The sequence below is a fragment of the Puma concolor genome, chromosome A1 (genome assembly GCF_028749965.1).
Source record: "Puma concolor isolate L17-30 chromosome A1, mPumCon1.1.hap2, whole genome shotgun sequence".
NCBI lineage: Eukaryota > Metazoa > Chordata > Mammalia > Carnivora > Felidae > Puma > Puma concolor.
The window spans coordinates 155212-182091 of NC_141667.1; the positions used below are offsets into that span (position 1 = coordinate 155212).

A 26880-nucleotide genomic window follows, 5' to 3' on the forward strand; every position below is an offset into this window, starting at 1 on the left:
TTTCTATTCCAAGTCCATTTATGAGCTTATACTGTTTGACTTGAGGCCTGTTTGTTGACCTGAAATATCGAAATCCAGAAATTTTGTTGTAGTATATAATTAAGTAAAAATGAATTTCGATGCTGACAGCACATGAAAGAAATAAACATATTCTCCTTGTTCTTAGTAAGCAAATGGTTTAATATGTGAACATGTGTCCTAAAGTATTTAAATAACCAGATACTAAAGGAAACAGATGGATTTCTTCTTTCCCCACTTGCTTTCAGCTGCTACTTGGGGTCTCCTTCCTAGTAATTGTCTCAGGGCTGGCTTCTGTAGACTCCAGTCCAGAGCAGGTAGGGTCATTGATATTACTGTCTGCTTTTCAATTTTAAGGATGGTCTTTACAAACTTAGTTTGCAAATATGTAAAACATTTATGTTCTTTCAGAGTCCCTTATATTTGGAGCTAACCTCCTTAATTGTTCCTGCATTCTCTCCCTTCTCTCCCTCATAGCAACCACTTTAGTTATCTTCTTAGCTAAATGTTTAAAGAGAAGAAGAAAGAAAATCTGTATTTGCATTATGATGTATAGACCATTGTGCATTCCTTGTCTGCATATCCGGAGGTCACTCCTTATCAGTGAGTCTTTGTTCCTTCCTTTGGCTGCATGAGTGTACCTTACCCTCCAGTGATGGGCATTTGTGTTATTTCCAGTATTACAGATGCCACAATGAGTAACTGTGTGCTTGAAGTCATTTTCTTCGCCAGTTTCTTTGAGGTGGAGTCCTAGAAGTAGAATTGCTGGGTCCAAGGGTAAATGCACATATTGTTTTGTTAGACGTTCCCAAATTCTCTTCTATAGGGGCTGTGATGGAGGAGAGTTGCTGTTTCCCACAGCTGTGCCAAGAAAGTATGATAGCAAGTAAGAGTTGCTGATTCCTGGGCTGGGGGAGGAAATGTTTAAGATGAGCCTAAAAAGGTGTCTGAGCTGGAAACCGTCAGGGAGCACTGGGGCCAGAAGAGGCACTGGAGCCAGCAAACAATGGTGGCTGCATTGATTGAGACTGAGTGACTATATTAAAAACATGCTGTTGATTTATAATGACAGTGTAAAAACTCAGCCAAAACGGAACAAACAGAAACACACAATTAAGCAAGTTAGGCACTAACTACTAACACTGAAAATGGGCAATTAAAGGAAAATCATGATTATCCTGCCTTTTATCCACACATTGCCATTCAGGGTAACCTAGTTAATTAGGAATGTATTTTACAGAGGAATTCCTTCAGATAAATGAGTAAGGACTGATAGAATTTAAAGACGCCCTTTTTGCAATCCCTAATGTGAATCAGAGTCACCTGGAAGGATTGTTGAATAATTCCTTACCCCACCACAGGACTTCTGGTTCCATAGGTCCTGGGGTTGGGCCTGAGAGTTTGCATTTTTAATATGTCCAGGGACCACACTTTGAAAACCACCTGCACAGGATCATGTGGTTCAACAAACATGAAGGGGGTGATTTTCAGGAGAAAACAACAGGTGCAAAGACTACTGACAACTTCAGACCTCCATCCCAACCAGCAGATGGAACAAGGTATAGCCAAAGCATTTTGCAGAAGTGGGAGTATAAATATAGGCACCTCAGCATCATTTAAGTGTTAAGACAATGAAAAGGTAGCAAAGGCATGTATGTGAAGCATGATAAGACAACAAAAGTGCTGATTGGTTCCAAAGAAGTAACTGAGGGTGGCAGCCTCTTTATGTCTGTCTGCTACTTCTCAACATTGTGAGACCAAGAAAACCGCTGGGGAGTGGCTGGTCTGGAAATGCACATTTCTATGGGACAGAATATTTCATACTGGAAATGTTTTATACATTGTGTATTTAAGGTTTCTAGGAGAATCCACACGTTGAAGGAATTGACAGACCAAAGATATTAAAAAAAATGCATCAAAGTAAAAAACTAGAGTACTGCCCAGAGAGATGTGAATCATTTCTAATCTGGATAAAAAGAAGCAACAAAATTAAGATACAGTACAATACTCAGACTTAAATACTGTCCATAGCATTAGCCATAGCCACATAGCTATTGTTTGCTAGATTTATATAAAATTTAAAATTAAATTCCCAAGTCACCTTGATTCATTTCAACTAGTAGCTATATGTAGCAAGTGACTTCCACACTAGACAACAAAACAATCCCATCATTGCAGAAAGTTCAATTGGCCAACACCAATATAGACATTTATTATTATCTTACATTAAACAGCGTATATTTGATAAATTGACCACTGCTCAGAAACCTGAGTTAAATAAAAAGTGGTAGGTCATTCTCTAGCAATACTAATTCTGTAAAGAATATTGATTGGATAGTATGTAGAGGGCTGGGCAGTCAGCTGCCCCCTAGAATTCTGCACCAGAGTCTGTACAACGGAAAGTGACACAGGTCTCCATGTAAATGTCACAGTGTAAGCCATTACTGATGTGAAATGAGGCATAAATAATGAATCAAAGTGGCTTCAGAGGGAAAGCTGTAAGGGTGGATAAATACAAAATATGTGTGTGTGTGCACATTCACGCGCAAAAACAAATGGGCACGAAACTTATTTGGTCATCCATTTGTTCACTGTCTATTGAGGGCTTAGTATATGCCAAAGACATAAGATAACAAGAGGGTAGACTGTGAAGTGTGAGGAATCCTAGCACCCAGAAAGAGCCAACATTTAGAAAAACTCTAAGGATAGTAATAGAGGCATTTTTCAATTAGCTCAGAGATATTACACCAAAGGAAAGACTGGCCCAACATTAGACACGTGATGTGCTAATGTTAATGGGAGGAAGAGAGCAGTGCTGTCTTTCAGTTTACTTCTCTACTTTCCCATCCAGGAGCACCACCTACATGGAAAGCTTAGAACAGACCTGGTTAGGAGGGAATTGAATCCCAAGATCGGCGAGGGGATAGGGCAAGTACATCAATACTTTAAGTGATTGAGTCAGCAGGACTAGGCAGGGGATGATCTGCCTCTTTTCTGTTGGCAGAAGGTCTCCCCTGTGGCTGCGCAGCATTTTCGTAAGGAGGCAACAGGACTCCAGGCAACACTCCCATCAATGGCAGCTGGAGGACTCAGAGGCTTGGTCCTGCCCTCCCAGTACAGCATGGGCTGTGACCCACCTGCCGTGCTCTATCCAGCCTCTCAGAGCCAGAGACGTTCATTAGAAATAAGGGCCATGGTGAAGGGAGGGATGCACCAGGCCAGTCTCTGCTGAAGCCTTCTAGATCTGTACATTTGGGTATATGTTGGTGGGAGGAGGGGGAGAATTTTCCCTAAACCTTCATTTTCTAGTCATTAATCTCTCTTTTAAGAGTCAGCCTTGGGGCACCTGGGTGGCTCAGTCGGTTAAGCGGCCGACTTCAGCTCAGGTCATGATCTCTCTGTCTGTGAGTTCGAGCCCCGCGTGGGGGTCTGTACTGACAGCTCAGAGCCTGGAGCCTGTTTCAGATTCTGTGTCTCCCTCTCTCTCTGCCCCTCCCCCGTTTGTACTCTCTTTCTGTCTCAAAAATAAATAAATGTTAAAAAAAAAAAAAAAAGAGTCAGCCTTGCCCTGACAGATGATGCAGAGCTAGGAAAGCAGAGCTAGGCCTGGCCTAAAATCTCCTTGCCTGTTTGACCTTAGGCCAGCCATGGTTTTCTCATCAGTAAAACGCAGACCCTGGTGGCTTGCCCTGAGGCGCTGGTGTGAGGGTTACTCAAAAGAACACTGACACACTAGGGTAGAGTCTCACTCCTTGTGAGCATTCAGGAAGTGCTCCTTCCTTTGGATGGTTCATTTTGCACACCTGGAACGAACAGAAGGCAGAACAGAACACTTCTAGGCCCTGTAGATGGTGCTGGCTTGGCCATCCAGGTTGGGGACTTGGCCACAGGTTGGTGGAGAGTGACACTGTCAGGAGAGGGAGGCCAGGGCCTGCTGCAGTTGCGGAGACGGTTCTTGCTGAAGTTTCCCTACAAATCGTGTTGCAAAGTCAGTTATTAATTTTGTGGAGTTAGAACAGAAAAGGAAGCAGAGATGGGACTAAAGATGGATTTCAGAAGCCACAGATCAAAGACCTGTGGAAAATTCTAGAAAACATTATTCAATAACTGATGTGAATGAATACTTTATGAGAAAATTAGAAACTTTTTGAATTCACTAAGTCATGGGAAAACCACACGTTAAGAGTTTTGTAGATTAGCACTGTAGGTGAATGCCAAAGTCAGAATATTTTAATTTCCTTGAAGAACCTGCAAGAACCCTTCACATCGTGTGGTGGTTAGGATGCAGGAAAGCGGGCAGAGAGTGATCCCTGGTCACATCTGTGGCCGGGCCAAGGGCCTGGATGATGTATCGGCGTCCTCAGAGAAGGGGGGCTCCGGGCGGGAGGCCAGCTCCTGGACTCTCGGTCCTTCGGGGACTGGGAAGCACCGTGGGAGGGTCTCGCCTCAAGAAACCCAGCCATGAGGACCAAACAGCACTTAAAATCCCAGGGGCTGGAACAGGCTCTGTAGCAGAGGGAACAATTTCCGGGGTCTTCGGGAAGCCTCCTGCAGCGCGCTGCGGTCCCCACGGGGAGGGCTCCCCTGCGGCGGTGTCCAGCAGCAGAACCGCCAGTGAGGTGCAGGCCGCGCCGTGGCGAGGTGACACGACAGGAGGACACGTGGGAAATCTGACACATTCCAGAAAGACGCGTTCTTCCCCTCGGCCACGCTCACTTTGATGACTTTTTAAAAAGCTTACTGATTTTGAGAGAGAGCACGGGATCGGGGGGGGGGGGGGGGGGGGGGAGAGAGAGACCCAAGCAGGACTAACCCCTAACCCTAACTCCACCCCGGGCTCGAACCTGTGAGATCACGACCTGAGCCGAAAGCAAGAGTCCCTCGCATTCCTTTGATGACCTTTTGATGCAAAACTTAAACACGCTGGGGGGAAACTGCTGTCGCCTTGCGGGTGTAAGCGGTACCTGCGCCGGGTCCGTGGCCCTGGCAGCGCGCACGCGTAGCGCGGGATCCGCTCCCCCGCGCGCCAGGGCGTCGGTGTCGCTTAGCAACGGGGCCGCCAGGCCTAGGCCGCGCTCCAGCTGCCAGCGGGGACACGCCTCCTTCCAGCGGTCCCGGAAGTGGCGTAAGCGGTAGGCCCCGCCTCAGGAGAGGCGGAAGTGGAGCGGCCTCCAGCCTCCAGCCCCCAGCCCCCAGCCCCCGCCTGCAGCCTCGGCCCGGCAGTGCGTCTGGGCCCATGGCCGCCTACCCGTACCGCCCGGGCCCCGGGGCCGGCCCTGCTGGAGGCGCGGCGCTGCCAGACCAGAGCTTCCTGTGGAACGTTTTCCAGAGGTGAGGCCCGGCGCCACCCAGGCACTCACGAGGCTCCACCGGTCTCCCCTACGTTCTCCTCGGCCACCCACCTCCCGGCCTCCTTCCTGGCTCCCCCCCCCCCAATGCCTCTTCCTGGCTCCTTCCGGCCTCCCCCCCCCACGCCTTTTCCTGGCTCCTTCCGGCCTCCCCCCCCCCCACGCCTTTTCCTGGCTCCTTCCGGCCTCCCCCCCTCCCCCCCGGCTCTTCCTGGCTCCTTCCGGCCTCCCACTCCCCAACCACCCCCCCCCACGCCTCTCCCCAGCCTCTTTACTGGCTCCCTCTGGTCTTCCCCTCGGCCTCCCTCCTGCTTCCCTTTGGTCTCCCGTCACCCTGACTCCCTTCCTGGCTCCCTCCGGCCTCCCCCTTGGCCTCCTTCCTGCTTCCCTTCGGCCTCTGGCCTCCTCCTTCCTGGCTCCCTTAGGTCTGGCCCCGACCTCGTGCCGGAAACCCCCCCTTCCCCCAGGCCCCTGTCGAGGTGCGGAGCCCGCTGCAGGTGTCCAGGGGATCGCGGCCCCCACCCCTGAGCCTACAGCCCAGGGGATTGCTGCTCTGGGAGGGTCTTCGGGATGCTTGTTTAAGGTAAACAGAAACACAGACTGCTCCAGCGCTGTTACAGTCCAGCAGCTGGGAAAGAAGCTGGAGACCGGCACTGCAGCATATTCTGTCCCCAGGTTGCCCTTCAGAGTGAATGAGTGACCAATGGTCACGGAAGGACGTGTCTGAGGCAGTCTTTTTGCTGTTTATGAAAAGGAGAGAATTCAGACTGTCCAAGGGAAAGAAAAGGAGAAAGGCTTGACAAGGCAAAAGGAGCCATCTCTTTGGGAGAACCTTGTTCCCATGCGGATGCGAGAGTGAGAGTCCTAGCTGCCTCCAGAGTTGACGTAGGCTCGGCAGAGGAATGAAGTGTTTATGCTTGACATGTTTTGCTTGTCCTGCTCTTTTATTCACCAGCTTAACTGGTCTTGATTTTGTAGGGTTGATAAAGACAGGAGCGGGGTGATATCGGACAACGAGCTTCAGCAAGCACTCTCCAACGGTGAGTGGGACCTAGTCGTCAGGACTTCTGCTGAACTTTGAGCCTGACCCACCTGTAGTAAATAACTTCTTTTCCCAAGTACAGAGGAGTTATGAAGGCCTAATTACTGTTACTGGCATGTGGTGGAGGTGCTTCTGATTTATTTTGCCAGTGGGTATCCTGCGCCAAGGGCCTTGCTGAGCTGTTCCAGCCCCTGCATGGACAGGCGCAGGGAAGCACTTGAGAAGTGGAGGTTAGGGCATAGGTTTTAGGGAAGGATAGGAAGTTTAGCTTTGTAGGGCTAATATGCTTCAGGTACATTGAAGATCACTGATTCCTTTCGTGACTGTATCTCTGTGACCTCTTGGGAGAGGATCATCAAGGTGCCAAGGGCACCATGGGGAAGTGACTGGGATGTTGGGGATGTGGCTCTGGCAGGTGGATTGTGGGAAGATGGTCTTATCAGTGGGAGAATACTAGGCATTCAGACAGGGATAAAGGACCATAGCTGTTACATGGCAGTGTGTTGGGGGCTCTCCATGGAGTTCTCTTCTTGCCAGTTTCAGCCTGATTAATCCACAGAAGTACTGTTTGAGACCTTTTATTTTATTAACTACCTGGCTCTTTTGCCTTTTAAAAAATCCCTCAGATGCCACTGACTTTTCTGATTCTTAGATTTGTAGCTTGTCTTTCCAGAGGTGTGCCATTTAAGGTAGAAAGGGATCGATTCTAAGATGTTGGAAGACTCTTTTTTTTTTTTTTTAAGTTTATTTTGAGAGAGAGAGAGCACACGTGCATGCGTGTGAGAGAGTGGGGGAGAGTCAGAGAGACAGAATCCCAAGTAGGCGCCACACTGTCAGCATAGAGCCCAATTAGGGGCTCGAACCCACGAACTGTGAGATCATGACCTAGCTGAAATCAAGTCGGTGCTTAACCAGCTGAGCCACCCAGGTGCCCCAAGATTCATTTTTATTAGTAGGAACCAGTTTGATGTTCTAGAAAAAGTAAGGATGCCGCCACCACCTCACAGTGCTGGATATCGGGCTAAAGGAGAATACGTGCCCTCATTGTGGGCACATACCAGGCACTTAGTGTGGTTTATTGCCTCGTGATTTACATGAAGTGCAGGGTTTGTATTTACAGATTAATACGTTTAAAGAACGGTACATACCACTGACTTTTTTCCCCCAGTATTTAACGTATGTGGGCCACAGATATTGGTGTATAACTTCACACGTATTTATGTTGTTGAGTTTACGAAATTTTTCTTAAATTTTATTTTTAATTTTTTTTTAATTTACATCCAAAATAGTTAGCATATAGTGCAACAGTGATTTCAGGAGGCGATTCCTTAGTGCCCCTTACCCATTTAGCCCATCCCCCCCTCCCACAACCCCTTTAGTAACCCTCAGTTTGTTCTCCATATTTATGAGTCTCTTCTGTTTTGTCCCCCTCTCTGTTTTGATATTATTTTTGTTTCCCTTCCCTTATGTTCATCTGTTTTGTCTCTTTTTTTTTTTTTTAATTTTTTTTTTTCAACATTTATTTATTTTTGGGACAGAGAGAGACAGAGCGTGAATGGGGGAGGGGCAGAGAGAGAGGGAGACACAGAATCGGAAACAGGCTCCAGGCTCTGAGCCATCAGCCCAGAGCCTGACGCGGGGCTCGAACTCACGGACCGCGAGATCGTGACCTGGCTGAAGTCGGACGCCCAACCGACTGCGCCACCCAGGCGCCCCCTGTTTTGTCTCTTAAAATACTATATAGTTGTGTTTACAAAATTAAGAAATTTCTTTATGGGGCGCCCGGGTGGCTCAGTCAGTTGAGTGTCCCACTTTGGCTCAGGTCATGATCTCATGTTTCATGGGTTCGAGCCTCATGTTGGGGTCTGTGCTGACAGCTGGGAGCCTGGAGCTTGCTTCAGATTCTGTGTCTCCCTCTCTCTCTGTCCCTCCCCTGCTCTTTCTTTCTCTCTCTCTCAAAAATAAAAATGGACATAAAAAAAAAAATTTCGTTACTCTCATTTGACAATTGTGCCTTCTTGATTCCTTGCTTATCATTACTAATCTCTTTTCAATTTTTGTGTCTCCAGTACTTGGTTACACTTGGAGGAGTAGAAGGTAAGGTTACTAGAACATGTCAGAAACAGCTGCAATCCAGCAGGCTATGACCTGGCAAATCTGGCTTAAAGCTTTCTAAGTGTTCACCAAAACGTATGTCTTCACATTCTGTTAAATGTGGTCAGAGGTTCCAGAGGGTGGCCACTCCAGTGAAAGCACCCTCAGAGGTCATGCTTCAGAGGCATTCCTTCTGAGTTCTTTTCCAGTAAGTGAGGACCAACTCTCTTTGTCCATTTGCTTGAAGTTTTGAGGGTGCTGCCCAGGTTTGGGATCTCTGTGAAACCTGCCCCTCAAGAGTGATGGTCACACTCTGACCTCATTATCATGACAGTGTCCACCTGGGGGCTCCTGTCTGAGTTCAGATCCTGGCTCTCTCGGTTCTAGGAATACGACTTTGGGCAAGGACTTGACCCTCCTGGGAGGGTCGGTAGAGGAAGTGCACGCAGAGTACTTGGTGCAGTGCCTGACACATAGCAGGGGGACTGTGTTGTTGGCTGAGTGGAGGAGGGGTATTGTCACCAGCCAGGCCAGGCAGCCAGCTCAGGTGCCACATGAGGGGCAGCCACTGTTTGTAGGCACTGTGCCAGCATTTAACAAACCTGATTTCACATGAGCATTGTTGTTTGAGCCCCCGGGGCATGGTGGTGGGACCTAATCTGACCTATAGGGTTAGGCTTCTGTATTTTCACTAGAGGGTGTCAGTAATGCTCCTAGTTCTAGTTCAGCTGGTTGTTAAAGAATATGGGTCTTCACTCTGTTAGAGCATAATCTTGAACTCAGCTCCTACTAAATATCTACCAGGAGGCTGTTTAAAAGAGAATGAATTTTCACAGTTGTCTAGAGGATGTTAGGTTCACCATTGCTGAGACCCTTTGAAATCAATACCTGCTCTAACCTAGTATCTGTCGGGACTGTCTCGGTGGCCCTCTGGAGGCCCTTTTATTGAGTTGCCCTGTGGGATTGCCTCAGCTCTTGTTCAAGACATGTAAAAACTGGCCTCCCTGTTCACCTTGACAGAGGCATGCCCTCTGTGGGGTGACTGCCAGGCAAATGGCCGGCTCCCTTCTCCCTAGCGGGGACGGTGCCTCTGGTGTTCCAAGCACCTTTGGTGGCTGTTCTGTCTTGTTTTGTTTGCATTTTATTAACCCTGAATCTTTTAACCAGTTAGATCTGCCTCTTCAAATTAGCTGTGAAAAAGTTTAAATTGGTGGCTGGTCAGTAGCATGAATGTAGAATTTTAAGAGGGGGATTTTACTGATCTAGTCTTAGAACCCTTTCTTATCCTCCTAGTTTCTCCTCCCATCCAGTATGATTAAAATTTACTTCATTCTGCTCTACTGTGGATATCTGCGTACATATAAGTTCTTTCTGCAGTAAGGCAGGTTATGTATGATGCACATTCACAGAGTAGGTGGTATCATATCGCTTGCGGAGTTACCCGTTGTGGCTTTTGAGTTGTAGCACAGGATTTAAACCCAGATGTGTGTTGCTGGCACCCCTCGGTGCCCGTGCTCGTGGTGTGCTGTGGGTGTACTTCACACCTAGGTGTCACAGCACCGTGAGCCCTGGTATCTTCCCATTTGTCTCCAGGAGAGTGTCCACCGCTTGCCGTGGGTCCTGTACACCTGCCTAGAGCACCTGCCCTTCGTCAGCATGAGGGGAAGCTGTGTGCATCCTATGTTTCAGATCCCTGTCTGCCTGGAGGGGTGTGCCCTCTCCTGCCTTTGAGCCCCCTCAGCATCGCCGCTTTTTCTTGGACGCTCCCTGCTCTCCATTCTCTGTATTCTACACGATCATTGTCGTAGCTGTCTCTGGCCACTAGACTGTCCACTTCTCGAAGGAAGGCCAGACTGGGCTCCTCTGTGCAGCTGCTCTGTGTGCCCAGGCACTGCTCACTGGACGGGCCTGTGTCCATCCTGTTCCCCCCGACCGCCCCCCGACTTCCTGGAGCTGATGCGGTTGAAATTTGACTTCTGATTGCTCTCCCAGTATTGGGGTTCTGTTTTCATATTAGAACTGGAATATTAGGCTATTTCAGGAAGTTGGTTTACTTGGTCTATTACTGGTTAGAAAACTGAAGATACAAACTTGTATGATTTCTCACTTTAATTAAATCTGTGCCTGTGTGCTCTCTGCTAATATCCAGTTGAAACCATCCTGAAGAAGTACTTGTGGGTCCCATACACTGACTCCTTTATAAGACTTGTTTCCATAGGAAAGTTTCTAAAATTGGCTGCTCTCAGGAAGGTTTGTGGTTAACAGGTATGAAGAAAGACAGAAGAAGACTGTTCTCTTGCCTTCATTTTGAAATAACATCTCATAAACTATCTTGAGTTTAGTACCTTTTTTTCCCTAATTTTTACATTATTTCTTGGAATTATGGGAATTTTATTTTGCTCAAGCCTCTTTTTTGTAGTTCTGCAGGTTTGTCTTAACATAACCTAGGTAGGTATTTTGTGGAGACTTTTTTAGCTGCACTTTAAAAAAATAATAATTCATATATTATTATTTTTTTTTAATCAAAATAGAGTTCTGGCTTTCTTGAGGATCCCATATTAAGAAGAAATGAGAGGGGCACCTGGGTGGCTCACTTGGTTGAATGACCAACTCTTGATTTCAGCTCAGGTCATGATCCCACAGTTTGTGAGTTTGAGCCCCACATCGGGCTCTGGGCTGACACTGTGGCATCTACTTGGGATTCTCCCCGCCCCCTGTCTTTCTCTCTCTCTCTCTCTCTCTCTCATACGCACTGTCTCTCTCTCTCTCTCTCTCTTTCTCAAATAAATAAACTTAAAAAAAAATAAAGAAGAGGGGCACCTGACTGGCTCAGTCAGTTAAGCGTCCGACTTTGGCTCAGGTCATGGTCTCACAATCCGTGAGTTTGAGCCCTGTATCGGGCTCTGAGCTGACATCTCAGAGCCTGGAGCCTGCTTTGGATTCTGTGTCTTCCTCTCTCCCTCTCTCTCTCTGCCCCTCCCCTGCTTGTACTCTGTCTCTGCCTATTCCCCTCTGTCTCTCCCTCTCCCTCTCTCTCTCTCTCAAAACTAAATACTAAAAAAAAAAAAAAAAAAAAAAAAAAAATGGAAGAAATGAGAGAAATCAGACCATATAAGCAGACTGTTCCCTGCACACCAATGCTTCTGGTCCCATCACTGCTCCTGCCCTGACAGTCCCAGTTTGGTGGGTAAGGGTGTTTGCTGCTGGTAATGCAGCAGGGACACTTAAGAGGTTTACCCTCAGCTTCCATCCGCCTGTGTGCGGAGAAGGGCTGACTCCGCAGTTGCTGAGTTGGGTTGCTCTGAGCCTGCTCCTTCCCAGGAAGGATTTTCATGGCCGGCTGCCTCCTGGGATATTCTGACTGAGAAGGGTGTTTGGCCCACTGAGGGCCCTGAGCTGTGTGGTACCTGTTGGCCTATATAGTTGATCCCAACAGTACGATTTATGGCAAACACCTGCTTTCCCTCTGGGTCTCTGGAGCGTCCATGCCTGCCTCCCCAAGAGAAACCCTGGGTTGTAGACTGGAGAGTTCCCTAGTTGACAGTACTTCGCCTCTGTCCTCAAGACTCCTAGCTGGAGGAGTGAGGACGTCCTGTGTGGCTCCATGAGGGGGTCCCTCTGGGCGCTGCACGGGTCTCCACCGGAATTCTCCTAGTGCCTTTCTCTGCTCTGCTGATTTTACGCTGGCCTTTCATTGTAACGAACTGCCTGAGTGTTGGAGTCCTAGTGAGTCATGGAGCCTGAGGGTGGTCTTGGCAACTCCAGTACAGCCTGTCGTGTCTGCTCTTCCCAGAGATGCACCCCGCCAAAGTTGTAGATAGAAACAAAATAAAGTCGGGATTCGATGGACCTGGCTTTGCCGACAAGTTTCTCTGTGACCTTGAGCACATTGCACTTCTGGCCCCAGTTTCTTCGGATGTAAAAATAAGATGACTGGAAGTTTAGATCCTTTTCCCCCTAGAGCCAAGCCCCTCTGCACCAGATCCTGCATCTGTCTGGTATAGAACTGGGAGACCATGTGTCTTCTGGGACTGAATTTACAGTGTTTCACTAGTAGTCACTTAGATTGTTTTTAATTTTCATTCATGTAAATGCTGTAGTAATTTGACCCAGACTTTCATAGAACCAGTTTCCAGCTGTGGCATTTATCAGATCAGTGCTGTTGATCAGTATTTCAGAAAGGTCATGTTTCTGACTGTGCTATTTGAAGTTGTCATTCCAGCACTGGCGAAGTCTGGGATTTTGCTGAACCTGAAGAGACACCGAAGTTCTGCTGATTGTGTGCATTGGGTGCCTGTGCTGTGTGCCCGTCCCTGCAGGATTTGCTTATACCTCCTCATCCGTAGCTCCTCTCTGGCAGAAAAGGCCAGGAAGGCTGGGAGTTCTAGGTCTGATGCAGTAAAGTGGAAAGAGATCACCAGTGATGATGTAGAAAAGTCTCATTCCGCTGCTGTTGTTGCCTCTAGAGATTTCAAGTAGTTAAGTGTCTCGATTGTGCAAATGCTGGATGTTGTGAACTCCTAACCCCAACCACTCACTAAAGCCAGAGTTTAAGCTTGTGGTTAACAGGACATAATTTCAATAAAGAAAACTCTTTGGAGAGAGTGAAAAGACAATATATTACCAGAGCAGAATGGGTTTTTTCCCCCTTGGAGAATGGAGGCAGATGCAGGTTCTTGACGGAATTTGTGTGCTTGGGAGTTAAGTGGAGAAATGGTAAGGCATCCTGATGGGGGCTATCTCTACAACCATGGATGGTTCTTTGGGCCATTGTCATTTGCTTAGGGTGGCTTCTTAAGGCTTCAGCCCTGCTCCCAAATTATAGGTGACAAAAGTGTATTAAATTTACGTGGGAAATCACATTTCTGTATTCTTTAGTTCTTTAAGATGAAATTGAGGCAGGACACCTAGAAGTCTAGGGAAAAATCCGACAGGCAAGCTTTTGCAAGATGACCGGTTCTAACGTTCAAACATGCTGCTGTCTGGGAGAAGCAGATGGGAGTGTTTGAAATTGTAGGTGGCCCTGAAACCTGGGCTGGAGGGTTATGGAGTTGTAGGGCTTGTGAAAAAAGTCTACCTTTATAATGTACCCCCTGTTTTTAGTGAGTGTGTTAAATTGATTATTTGCATTGTATTTTCTTACAGAAAACTGTTTTAGAGACCACTTAAGAGTTTCAGGCTGACGCTCAGGTGCATTTAGTGCTTAACACAGCTGAGATATTAAATGTGTGCATGTTGCAGTGTTGCAGCTTCATTGTGGGTTACTGAGCTTTTTATGTTTAGTCTGAGAACCAGGCCGCAAGACCTGTTGGCTGTCGTTACCCCTTGGATTCTGTGCAGAGTCGGGCCCCGTTTGGGTAAGAAGGATGAGCAGGGTACCAAGAGGTTGCCTCCTCCGCCTTCCCCTTGCGCAATAGCCCCGCAGGAAACCTGTGGGTCTCCGTCCTCGACTCAGCGCGTGGTGACCTGTTGCTCTCCGGAGCCTGGGACCCGTGCCGTCCGCAGAATCCCCCAGCGTGGCTGCCAGTCCCCATGGGCCACCTCAGGGATGCGCCTTCCCTGGGCACCCCACGTGTGCCTTTCCAGGTGGCACCTGGCTTTCACCACAACAGGTGCTCGCGTTTGCACACGAGTCAACTGTCGCACTTGTGTTGCTTTTGTTTCAAACTTGTTTGGCCGAGTCATTTGCGAGACGGCTCGTGAGGCTTCTGCTCACAGTCAGGATAGCCTGCGGGGGCTGCCGTCACCTTCACGGATTGAGAGCGCATCGCATCGGCCTGTAGCAGAGGTGAAGGGAAGACAAAGGAAAAGTGAATCAGGAAAAGGCTTCAGTAGGTGCATTAGGTTCCCTGGGCTTCTAGTCCGTGGTGGGCTGTCTCCTGTGGAAACAGCAGGTCGCTGCCTGCAGCAGCTAGCTGGGAGGGAGGGAAAAACAAATGAGGTGAGGAAGTGACACTCTCTGTCTTTAGAACTTTCTTTTCTGTTGCGTTCTCTGTAACATAGTTTTATCATACGGGTTTTCAATAACGTGCCCTAATAGCTTCGTATACAGTCTTCTGCCCGCTCTGCCCACCCCACGAACGTCTGTGAAGCCTGCAGAAGATGCTTATCCAACCCCGATGTGCCAGGCACAGGGACAGGTGTGCCCCTGCCTTCAGGGGAAGAGCAGCCTTCACCGAGTAGTTACGGTGGCGCTTGTGCCAAAGGGGAAGCTCGAACCTGCGCTGATAGAGCTGACAGATTTAGCTTAGGGGCTGGGGGGACGTGGGGCGCTCAGGGAGGGCTTTCCTGAGGACGCGTTTTTCCTGTGGCTTAAAGGAGAGGTGAAGGTGAAGGACGTGCGTGTGTTGGGAGGCACACCCCGGGACTGGAGAGGCGCGTGCGTGAGCCCTGAGGTGGGCAGGCACAGCCTTTGGGCGCCACAGCGGGAAAGCCCAGCGTGGAGGACGGTTCCCTTTGGAACCATAGTTCTGAGCGAAAGGTCACGATGTGAGGTCAGGGGGTGGGTCTCTGTGAGAAACACGGAGTTTTATACAGAGAGGGAAATATAAGGTGTTTCCATACAAGTGGGGTGTGGGGAGAGGCCCTGCTTTCCCTCCACATTAAAAACACTTTTTTTCCTTGTTTTTAGTTAGTGTAAAAATTGGTAATGGTATAAGCCACTCTGAAAACAGATTTTGGGGCGTAAAGGTATCTAGTGAACATTTCATTATCAGTTGATAAACCGTTCTGTCAGATTCAGCAGTCTCTTTATGACAAATATTTGGTAATATCCCCATTACTATATGGAAGTGGATCCTAGGGTGCCATAGTCTGCTTTTTCACACTCGCAAGGAAAATAACGTGCAATCTTAGGAGAAGACTTTAAGGCATGGTTGTATGGTATGTTTTTCAGTATACCTCTCAACTTACCTGGTGGCTGAACGCCTGGAAAACTGAGCGTATATTAAAATACTCTAAAGCCGTATCTTGTTTACACAGTAAAGTACCCAGCTTCACGTCATTATAAACAGCTTGGAATGTGCGTCTGTTGGGGCCAAGGGACTCCTGCACAGTGTGGGATGGGACCCCAACCGTGACGTGCTTACAGCCCCCCGTGGTCATGGCAACCAGAAATGTCCCCTGGGGGCAGTGTCCCTGCCGAGAAGTGTGGTGCCAGGGTCTTCCCGTGACCCCCAAGTTACTTTTGTTAGGTTCAGATGGTACAGATTCGAAGCCTAGAGCTTGCTGGCGTCTGACTGTCATTCCTGTCGCTTATTTTCAGGCACGTGGACTCCATTTAATCCAGTGACTGTCAGGTCAATCATATGTAAGTAAAGGTGCTGTTGTCCCGCCTGTGCAGGCAGGCACCTGTCCTGCTTCATCCTGCCCTCCCGGCTGAGCACTGAGCTCATTGTCTGACGTGTCCTTTCACATCCCGGTTCTGAAGAGTTCAAGTACCCACAGGACCGGCGCGCTTCACACACCGTCCGTATCTGGCACGATTGTTGACTGGCGGAAACACCCGATACTCAGTTTTTGACCTGATTTTTCATTCTGTGCGCTTTCACTGAATTATAGTGTACTTCTGAGCAGCCAAGAGCGCTCATGTTTCAATCTTCCATTAGCGTCCCTTCCTGAAAAGAAACCAAATGATTTGTCATTTTCTCAGCAGTAGTTCAGACTGAGTTCATATATATGTTTTTAGCCATTTTGCAATTACATGGAGATGTAGTTGTAGGTTCTTTCATATTTGGACCCGGAATTAGGCTGGTTTTTTTTTTTTGTTTTTTTAATGAAAAGCAAGTCTTCCTAAGAGAAAACACCTAAAGCCGATAGAGTCGTCTTGTCACTGGGGTGGGCCTGCGCTGGTGGGCGTAGGTCCTCTGGGAGAATGGAAGTGGCGGTGCCCGGAGTTGGGCCCAGTTCTGGGAACTGAGAGGGTGGAGGGGCTCCTTCATTCTGCACTTTGCTTTCTTCCTGGCAAAGTGAGAGTATCCACCAGGCGCCGTGTCTTTGTAGCCTGCTTCGCTGTGAAGCGTTATTTCTGCTGTGGCTCTGCCCGTGTTTTCTTGCCCTTCCCTCTTTACCGTGTGCCTCACGTCTGTCTAACGTGGCTTAGGGGCTGTGGCTGGAGAGCCAGCCGGCAGAGGTGGTCTGGCCCTCCCAGTCAACGAGCGAGCATTTCTTGGCCGTGGGCACCTGCTGGCCGAGCACCGGCCTGACCCCGAGGCGGGTGTGGCTGTGGCTGTGCTGTGGTCGAGCTGCTTGCTGATGACCGACGAGATGCCAGCTGCTGCACACCACTCACGTTCCTTTCTGTCTTAGCTATGTTCGACCGAGAGAACAAGGCTGGCGTGAACTTCAGCGAGTTCACTGGCGTCTGGAAGTACATCACAGACTGGCAGAACGTCTTCCGCACCTATGACAGGGACAACTCTGGGATGATTGACAAGAACGAGCTCAAGCAAGCCCTCTCAGGTTTTGGTAATTCACTTATCTTGATTGTATAGCATGTTTCATTTTGGAACCTAGGTGCCATTAATGTTTTTTTACTTGGTTCATTTTACTGATTTTTTTAACTATGACTTTTTTTGGCATACAGATTTATACTTTGATACTTTTTATATCATGAAGGCTTATATTTGACCTGAAGACTTTCATGTGGGTTTTTTTCGCATCCAAAATGAGATAAGGGCTATGCAATCATTTCTCACTTGTGAAATGTAGTGATGTCTGACTCACATTGAGAATGAGGCAGCTTTGGAAACAGTTTAACGTGAATAAGTGAAAAGAAAATGTCGAGCAGCTCATATTTCTTGATATATCACAACACGTGGCAGGATGATCCAGACACTCGTCAGAGATGATTCTGTAAGCTGCAGACACAGTGTCGGCAGGCACGCAAGTGCCCGTTCTCAAGTGCGTGCAGGCTCAAGTGTGCTGTGCTGCTGGGAGTGTTCACACGGCCTTCCAGAGTGGGTCAGTGGGCCCTCTGATGCGGGGGTGTGGGTCTGAGAGGAAGGTGGGATTTCTGGTGTGTGGGCTATGCAGACATGGGGTATTTGTCCGGGGCTTGTGGGAGTCTCACCCAGAGTCTGGTGTGTTTGGGATGGTCTCACTCAGCCCTGTGTTCACTGGGCCCCTGTTACAAAACCCCTTCTATATTTTGCTTAAAAGTCTGCTTATAAATGCCAGCTAGAAAAAAAATAAGGCAAGTTTGTTTATAATGTACTATTTTTTTTTTTTTTAATAATATACTGTTACGGGTTGCCTGGGTGGCTCAGTCGGTTGAGTGTCCAACTTCAGCTCAGGTCATGGTCTTGCGGTTTGTGGGTTCGAGCCCAGCGTCGGGCTCTGTGCTAACAGCTCAGAGCCTGGAGCCTGCTTCAGATTTTGTCTCTCTCTCTCTCTCTCTCTCCCCCTCCCTCCCTCCCTCCCCCCCCATGCTCTGCCTCTCTCTGTCTCTCAAAAATAAATAAGTGTTAAAAAAAATTTTTTTAAGTTAAAGTTATAATAATATACTGTCATAACGTATAACGTACTTCTAGGTATTTTGAGTTTTAATAATACAAAGGACATTTTTAGTTCTTATGTTAATGTATTATTAACTTCTGTCCTTCCCCCATTTTTCCTTTGGGCACATACTTCATGGCTGTCTTTCTCTTTCTCTTAGTTTGTTGCCTTATGAATTCTGGTGGTATTCAGTTAGAGGCCCTGGGAATCCATAGCACGTTTGTGTTCTCAGCTCACTGGGTGTGGGTCAGGGTTAGGGCAGGACTTGACCTCAGGTTCTCTGCATTGGGACTGGGAATGCTTCTGACTTTTCTCTACCTATAGGTTGGGGAGAAGGGCAGGCCGAATGGAAGATCTGGGAGGGGTGGCTGTCAGCTGTCCACAGATGGTGGTCCTGGGGCTGCAGGTAGCTGGAGGCCCGGCTGGGCTGAGGACAGCTTGGGAGGAACCTGCATCCTGTTAATTACTTCCAGACAAGTGACTTTAGGTGTCAGGGAACGTGGCATTTTCTAAAGTTGTCAGGCCCAGAGCCCTCTTTTTACTCAGTGCCGGTGTCCAATGGGTCCTTGGAGCTCACAGTGGGAATGCTAGGGTGGGCCGTGCCACTGGCCTCTCTGACCTCCGAGTGCCCATCAGGCCCTGGCATCTGCAGCCATGGCTGCATGGTCACAGAGGTCATGTGGCACTTCCTTGTGGTAAGGAGCCAGCAGGCCCTCTTGGTCTGGGCAGGGCCGGGCTCCTTCCTGACTTCTGAGCGCTTTCTGGAGAAAAGTATTCTGTGGTGCATTGTAGTTATTCTAAAAGCTTCTCCCTGTAGTTGGTTCTTGATTTCTGAGAGCCTGCTCTGGATCCATGCCTTCTATGAAAAGGAACATTGTTCTCCTTTTCACATAGTCATCACTTTGGAAGATTTTCTGTAGTAACTGAAGCAAAGTCTGTTCAGTTTTGACTCCTAAGGACAGCTCTCTTGCCCTGCTCAAACAGGGGGGCTGCATTTCAGCTCTGCATGTGTGTGAGGGAGTCTGGGGGTGGGGGACAAGCCCCACAGCGTCCTCCGACCTCTGTCAGCTCCACTTGATGTCTCAGGCTGGTCCTGGTGGCACTGGGTCACCCTCACAGGACCCACGCTGGGTATGATGGCTCACACATCCCTTTTGTAAACCCATTTCTAGTATGTGCTATGCGCCAGGTACAGAGACCTGGAAATAAAGAGGTGTGTGGGGCATGGCCCTCACACTCCTGCTAGCGGGGAGCTGACCGCTCCACAGTGGGAGTCTGCTCACGTGCGGGGTGGTCCTCCCCTGTGGGCAGGACAGCGGGCACAGGGCTGCTTCCTCTCCCTCCGCCCAGCGTTTTTTGGTGAAAAGGTTATGAAAGTTATCAAGTGTCAGGACCCTCCATTCAGTCGTCACCCATCCCAGCCGCTACCATTTTCATGCTGCATTTGCTCTGTCCCCTGTTGTGTGCCAAGGCTGACGGGGCCTGTGCACCGTGGTCCCAGCACACTTCATTCAGCAGCGTTTCCCTGGGGCGTGTGCACTACGTCCACGAAATCCGCACCATTGACCCACCTTAGAGGTTAACCGTCCATTTGTGTGAGTTAGGGTCCCAGCAGGTCCACAGGCAGCCCCCACCCCTTTTTCATGCCATTGGCTGGTTGTAAACATGGGTCTGTCCCTTGCCGCAGTCTCTGTCCCCTGGAGAGTAGTTACTGAAGGTATGCTGTCATGCCAGGCTGCTGAGAATAGGTGATGTGGGGTCTTCAGGGTAGCTCTGATGTCTCACCCCTCCTGCGCCTGTTAGTTCTAAGGAGAGAACTTCATTCTCTTAAGGTCAGGGTGTGGCCCTGTGGTCAGTGTGTCAGGTCTGAAAGGGCCCAGTCCTGACCAGGGTCACAGGCTGGGGCTGCACATGGAGAGCACCCTTTTTTTTTTTTTTTCATTTTATTTAAGTATAGTTGACAATGTCGTGTTAGTTTCACGTGTACAACATAGAGATTCGACAACACTGTACATTACACGATCTGAGTCACCATGCAGTGTTCTGACAGTACAATTGACTATGTTCCCTATGTTATACTTTTCATTTCCTGACTCACTTATTTTATAATCTGAAGTTTGTGCTTTTTAATCCCCTTCACCTATGTCACCCACCCACCCTCACCTCCTCCTCTTTGGCCACTACCAGTTCTCTGTAGTTATGAGTCTGTTTCTGTTTTGTTTGCTCATTTGTTTTATTTTTAGATTCCACATATAAGTGAAATCATTTGGTGTTTGTTTTTCTCTGCCTTATTTCTCTGAGCGTGATACCCTCTAGGTCCATCCATACTGTGACACATGGCAAGGTCCCATCCTTTTTCATGGCCGCATAATATTTGTGTGTGTGTGTGTGTGTGTGCGCGCACGCGCACGCGCACGCACGTGTGCACACACCACATCTTTATCCATCTTTCGATGACCACAGGCTACTTCCATATCCTGGCTACTGTAAATAATGCTGTAATAAACACAGGCACGTTTATATATTTTTGAATTAGTGTTTTCATTTCCTTTGGGTAGATACCCAGTAGTGGAATTGTTGAATCATAGGATAGTTCTGTTTTTCACTTTGTGAGGAACCTCCATACTGTCTTTTAGAGCAGCCGCACCAGTTTGCATTCCCAGCGACAGGTGCAGGAGGGTTCCCCTTTCTCCACATCCTTGCCAACACCTCTTGTTTCCAGTCTTTTTGATACCAGCCATTCTAACAGGTGTGAGGTCATCTCGTTGTTCTGATTTGCATTTCCACAGGGCACCTCCTCTTAATTTATGAGAGTGGGGTTATCACTGTGTGGGTTTTCACTGAAGGAAATTCTTCGGGAACAGTCTGCTCCCAAATTTTGCCTCTTATAGAAACATCCTTTTTATAGTTTCTTTGTTCATCATCCGTTTTTCTGGTCTGACTTCCATTGGTTTTGTTCTCACTGCAATACTATTGAAGAGCAGGGAAATTGGAAGTTAGTCCCAGGGATGATAGAAGTTGCTTCCATTTTCTGTACAGATTGTGGAGATCCAGCTTGTATGTTTGTGACTAGGCCGGAGAGCGGCACCGCAGTGGCCATCATCTGCTGTCCACACCCTGGATGAGCTCAACCCTCACTAGCTTGGACCTCTTATTGCCCAAAGGCACAGGTGCCAAGTGTGAAGAGAGGAGACTCGTAGGGGTCAGGGGGAGTGGTTCCCATTCAGTACCTGCTGTCTCTGTTTTCTAAGTCATGGGTCCTGTTTTCTAATCAACTGGCAGGGAAGGGGGGCCCTGGATTTAAGTCACAGACGCATAGAGTATGCTGACCACTCTGGAAGGGTGCTGTCATGTGTGTGCATGTTTGAATTATTTTGAGAAAAGTAAGTGCTTTTGCAGGTAATTAACTGTGAAATTCACTCAGATAATAGGTGTATATATATCCTCGCAAAGATTCCAACAGGACCGAAACCAGTAAAAGTATTTTGGCCCCTGGATCTTCTCTCCTGAATAAGTAAGGACACCAGAGGCACACAGGTAGTGGGATTAGTAGGGAAGGAAGTAGATGTCTTCATTTAGAGCGGCCCCGAGGGGTATCCCACAGGCACATGGCCGTTGTGTCTCTCTGTCTTTAAAACCACCTCCCTGCTGGTGACCTCTTCAAGACCTATTCAGTAAATTGGAGGTGGAATCAGTGACTCTTCGTCATAACATCTGATGGCCCTCAAGTTGTTATGAACCTTGTGAGGCTGCCTTACTCCATATAATCTTTTACTGCCTAATGTCTGTGCTACTTGATGAATAGGAGTACCTATCAGTTAATCTGCTGCTTCCCTAAGTTTACATTTTATTTATTTGGAAGCTTTCAGTGATGTTTTATCGTTCAAATCTAAAATGAAACTTACCGTTTGTAAAATGATAACTTCACTGTATTCAGGGAATGAAGCTTTGGCCGCCCTGCAGGGTGATTTTTGGGGTGCAGCACAGTAGGGTGAGTACACTTGATGGGAACTAGTGAGCACACGTAAATGACCTGCTGTGCCTGACAGCTCTGGCCTCCGGGTTACGCTCACCCTTCCAGGAAGAAGCGGTGGTCCTCAGGTCAGCCACTCACAGGACTGCAGATGGGGAGTCGTGGGAGGGATCGCAGAATGATGGCTTCGTTCCTAGAGTGCATGTGAATGCATTTGCGCCTTGTGTTTCCACCCCCAGCCTCGGCCATTTGTTATCAGCTGCTGTAAGAGGCTGTGGGGCCTTTTGGAAGGAGAATGTGGGTGTTGACGGGAATGTCTGCTCTCCTGGCCCTCTCTTCACTCTCTGTTTTCTCTTCAAGGGTACCGGCTCTCTGACCAGTTTCACGACATCCTCATTCGCAAGTTTGACAGACAAGGGCGGGGGCAGATCGCGTTTGATGACTTCATCCAGGGCTGCATCGTCTTGCAGGTAATTGGGGCTCCGTGGAGGCTCACAGTGAGCTGAGCTGTGGAGCAGGACGGGACTGTCTGTGAAAGCAGAGGTAAAGGGAAGTACCTGCATTCTGGAATTTGCAGTTTAATTTTTTTTTTTTTTTTTTTTAACGTTTATTTATTTTTGAGACAGAGAGAGACAGAGCATGAACAGGGGAGGGTCAGAGAGAGGGAGACACAGAATCTGAAACAGGCTCCGGGCTCTGAGCTGTCAGCACAGGGGCCCGATGCGGGGCTCGAACTCACGGACCGCAAGATCATGACCTGAGCCGAAATCGGTGCTCAACTGACTGAGCCACCCAGGCGCCCCTGGAATTTGCAGTTTAACGGAGTAAGATCAGTTTCTGGAGCTTATAAAAGTTTGTCTTGTCTGTGGAGAAGCAGTTATTCTGTTAGGTGGCGGTATGGCCCAGTAGTGCACTGTGTCCCTGTGGAGACCCTGTGCAGGTCCATTCGTTTGCAGACTGTTTTTGATAAATACGGTGTAGGGCTGTAAATGTATTTTCCTTATGGTTTTCCTAATCACTTTTTCTTTTCCTAGCTTAGTTTACACAATACGTACGCAAGGTATGTGTGAATTGGCTGTTATTGGTAAGGCGTCTGGTCAGCAGCAGGCTATTGGTAGTTAACGTTTTGGGGCATCAGAGTTCCATGTGGATTTCGACTGCTCCAGGGCCTGTTGCCCCCAACCCCCACATTTTTTTGCGGGGGGCTCAGCTGTATTAGCAGTCCATTCGGATGAGGTCATGTCTTCCAAATCCAGTGGGTTATTTACGTGTTCTCTGGTACTTTTGTTGTGTTTTCATTCTGAGGAAGAGGATAAATTTTCCATTTTGATCTTTACTGTGCCCTCCCTTTTTGAGTGAGGTCAGCTGCAGGGGCAAGAGCCAGCTCCTGAGCACACGGGCCTTGTTCCCATGTTGCGGCCACTGCCAGCCAGCATCTGGTGGAGCCCGTGGAACCCACTCACCCCGTGCTTGGTGTTTCCCTCCTGTGGCCTTGCTTCTTGAGCTGGGAGAGAAACTGGTGCGGAGGTTGAGGACCCTTTCCAGAGACCGAGGGCAGGAGTGCCCGGGTCTGCCCTGCTGTGCCCACACAGTCCCCGCTGCTCCTGTCTCTAGGTGAGGATCCAGGTTACGTAGATTGAGGCTGAGAAATGCAGTGGACCAGGGATGCCTGGCTGGCTCAGTCGGGAAGCATCTGACTCCGGCTCAGGTCATGATCTCACGGCTCGTGAATTCGAGCCTCGCATTGGGCTCTCTGCTGTCAACGCAGAGCCCACTTCAGATCCTCTGTCTCCCTCTTTCTCACAAAAATAAGCAAACATTAGGGGCACCTGGGTGGCTCAGTCGGTTAAGCATCTGACTCCGGCTCAGGTCATGATCTCACAGTTCCTGGGTTCCAGTCCGGCTTCACGTGATCCCTGCTTCTCTCCCTCCCTCTCTGCCCCTTGCTCACTTGTGCGTGTGCTCTTTTTCTCTCTCTCAAAATAAACAAACAAACATTAAAATTTTTTAAAAAACTGCAGTGAACTGATAAACCCATAGATAGCTTTTAAAGTTTTATTGTGACAAATGAAAAAAAAGTAACAGAGACAACAGTGTGATGAACCCATGTGCCCCTCACTCAGACTCAACAGTTAGCAGCTGATGGACAGCTTGATGTCATACCTGCATAACTGTAACACTCCCCCCACCCCTTACTCTGAAGCAGATTTGGGCCATGGAAAGCAACTGTTTTATCTGTACATATTTCAGTAGGACTTGCAACTAGACAATGAGTCCTGGTAGCTTATAATTTTTTTTTTTTAATTTTAACATTCTTATTTATTTTTGAGAGACAAGACAGAGCGCCATCAGGGGAGGGGCAGAGAGAGAGAGAGAGAGAGAGAGACAAGGAATCCAAAGCAGGATCCAGGCTCCGAGCTGTCAGCACAGAACTGGACGCTGGGCTCCAACCCACGAACCGTGACATCATGACCTGAGCCAAAGTCTGACGCTTAACCGACTGAGCCACCCATGCACCCCTGATCCTTGTAGTTTGAATTCCGGTCGGGTTATGTCATATCAGCTCTAGAGGCCGCTGAGAAATGTCAACACTGTGAGGTTTTTAAATATAATTTGGAATTTTGGGAAACATTCTCTGGGTTTTTTTTCCCATTAGAATTCTAGATCAGTAAAAGTGAAGTTTCTGTGGCATGCTAAGTGCAGCACTCCGTGACTTCCTTGCCGATGAGGCAGGGAAAAGCCCCATCCCTGTTCAGGACCTTGTTGGAGAGCTGGGTCTGCTGACATTTGAGCTGTGGCTCTCTGAAATGGGGAGAGCCTTACCCCATCTCTGCCTCAGGATTTGGTGAGGCTGGGTTACACTTCTTTTGCAGTGTTGTCTGGACACTTAAAAAGGTGTAATGTAAAAATCTCCTTATTCTCTGCATCTGAACTGTTCTAGGGTTAGACTTTTCATTTGAGGTTCTGTCCCATAAGTAAACATCTGATCCTTATATTTCTTCTTGAGCAAAGGTCATTTCGTGTAGGGTTTCAGTAGCTGGGGTAATGTGATCTGAGTCCCACAGGGAGCTCGCCCAGCGCCTCCATACACCTGTGGGCTGAGGACAGGCCAGCCGGGCTCTCCTGCGGCCCCTGCCTCTGGGCCCCATGCTGACCTGGACTTCTGCTCCCACCCACACTTCCCACATGACCTCAAACATGGGGCAGAGGTGGGCAAGCTACAAGAAAAAAGTCCTGAAAAATGTCTTCCATCTGCCTTTTTCCAGAAAGAAAAAGGCTTTTAGAAAATTAGTTTTACAAAAGAACATGAAAATTTGTAGAAATCTTGGGAAAATACAATTAAAGTATAAAGAAAGATTTCCAGTTGTTCTTCAGGCCGGGATTAACTGCTGCTGGTGTTATTGGAGTTGGTTTCACATTAGCGTCTCACCCGTGTTCAGATGCTCCTGGCCACCACCCGAGTGGACAGTCAACTGTGTCAGGAGCCCCTGTTATTGTCAGCCATTTAATCTGCCGCAGCACCCGAGGGCCGGGCTCCAGCCTGCTGTCGTGACGAACCCGTGTGTTGTTTCCTTTTCTCGTCCTGAGGAATTGTACTATGCCTGCTTCCTTTTGTCATTTACAATTCCTTAGGCCTTTTGTGGTTGTCCAGCTGTCATCTGGAACAGCACTCCTCTATTTGTCTCTGCTTTGGGGGGCAGGGGTCTCCCCTCTGCTCCTGACCTGCCGTGGGGAAGTCAGGCTTGTGCACAGACTAAGGTGGAGCCTTCTGGGTGGGGTGTGCGTGAGGGACCCTCAGGCTGGTACAGGGAGACCTGCCTTCTGTGCTCTGTGGCTGAGGCTTCCTTTATCTGTTGGGAGCAGGTTGTAAGCGAGGGGCTCAAGTCAGGGCCGGTTTCCCTGTGTCCTGAATGGCAAGTGACCAGAGCCGAGGTAAACATTTGAGTAACCCCCACGAGGTTGGTCATAGAGCAGGGGGGGAGGACCCAGGTTTACCACTGGCCCACTTGGGGAACCAAGGCCTGGACCCAGGGCTGTTGTGTATAGCCTGCAACCCACCCCTTGATCTCTTAACCACCTTCCTGTATCCACCCTCCCACCTGACCTCGGCATCCCCCATGGTGGACAGGCCTGAGAGGGTGGTCAGGGTTACCCACCCATGCCTCGCTGCCCTGGTCTCCGTCAGAGTTGGGGTCGTCTGGAGACATGGATTAATTTGGGTTCCTAAATTTTTTGTTTTGTTTTGTTTTTTACCAAATAACATTTTGTTCTTTCTGTTAAAAAAATATCAAGATCTAAATGACTGTTGTTTCTTCCCCAGAGGTTGACAGATATATTCAGGCGTTACGATACGGATCAGGACGGCTGGATTCAGGTGTCATATGAACAGTATCTGTCCATGGTCTTCAGCATCGTATGACTCTGACCTGTGCAAATAACAGCATGACTTACGGAAGGAAGACTAAAAATGCCAAATCACCCTTTAAAGAAACGGAACACAAATGCAGCTAGATACTGTTCTTTCTTTAGATTTTATATAATTAACATTTGGGGACCTGACTGTACATATGTGGATAAGCTGATTAAGATTTTTGCAAATGTAACAATAGTTATAACTCACATACAAACATTTGATTTGAGACTATTCAATTGTGCCATGAGGTAAGATATAATAATGTTTCAAGTGTCTTGCATGCAAAAAATTCATCATGTGCATTTCTAGATAGCTCCAGTTCTATAGTGGAAATACTTTTATTAGCCAATAAGAATTTAAAAATAATAGAGAACTTGCACAGAGGCTTTTATGTGCCTTACATTTTTAAAACAGGGTTTATTGTATTTGTTTTGAATATGCAACGTAAGCAATAAAGCAAATGCGCACCCGGTCCCAGACGGCTCAGATATACTCA

General features: G+C 48.2%; 1 protein-coding gene across 5 annotated transcripts; it reads left to right on the plus strand.

The window, feature by feature from the left end:
* The first annotated feature begins 5144 nt into the window (after positions 1 to 5144).
* Positions 5145 to 26858, plus strand: PDCD6 (programmed cell death 6). 5 transcript variants are annotated; one of them, XM_086674955.1, is made up of 6 exons: positions 5145 to 5349; positions 6345 to 6406; positions 15767 to 15811; positions 16810 to 16962; positions 22331 to 22440; positions 26292 to 26858. In XM_086674955.1, the coding sequence occupies exons 1-6, from the start codon at positions 5255 to 5257 to the stop codon at positions 26388 to 26390; spliced, it is 564 nt and encodes a 187-aa protein (XP_086531081.1). In that variant the 5' UTR covers positions 5145 to 5254; the 3' UTR covers positions 26391 to 26858. The 5 variants fall into 5 exon arrangements, with proteins under 5 accessions (XP_086531081.1, XP_086531098.1, XP_086531087.1 ...); XM_086674948.1 differs by having other exon boundaries at positions 5148 to 5349; positions 16810 to 16968; XM_086674967.1 differs by lacking the exon at positions 5145 to 5349 and adding an exon at positions 5609 to 5949 and having other exon boundaries at positions 16810 to 16968.
* Positions 26859 to 26880: the final 22 nt, after the last annotated feature.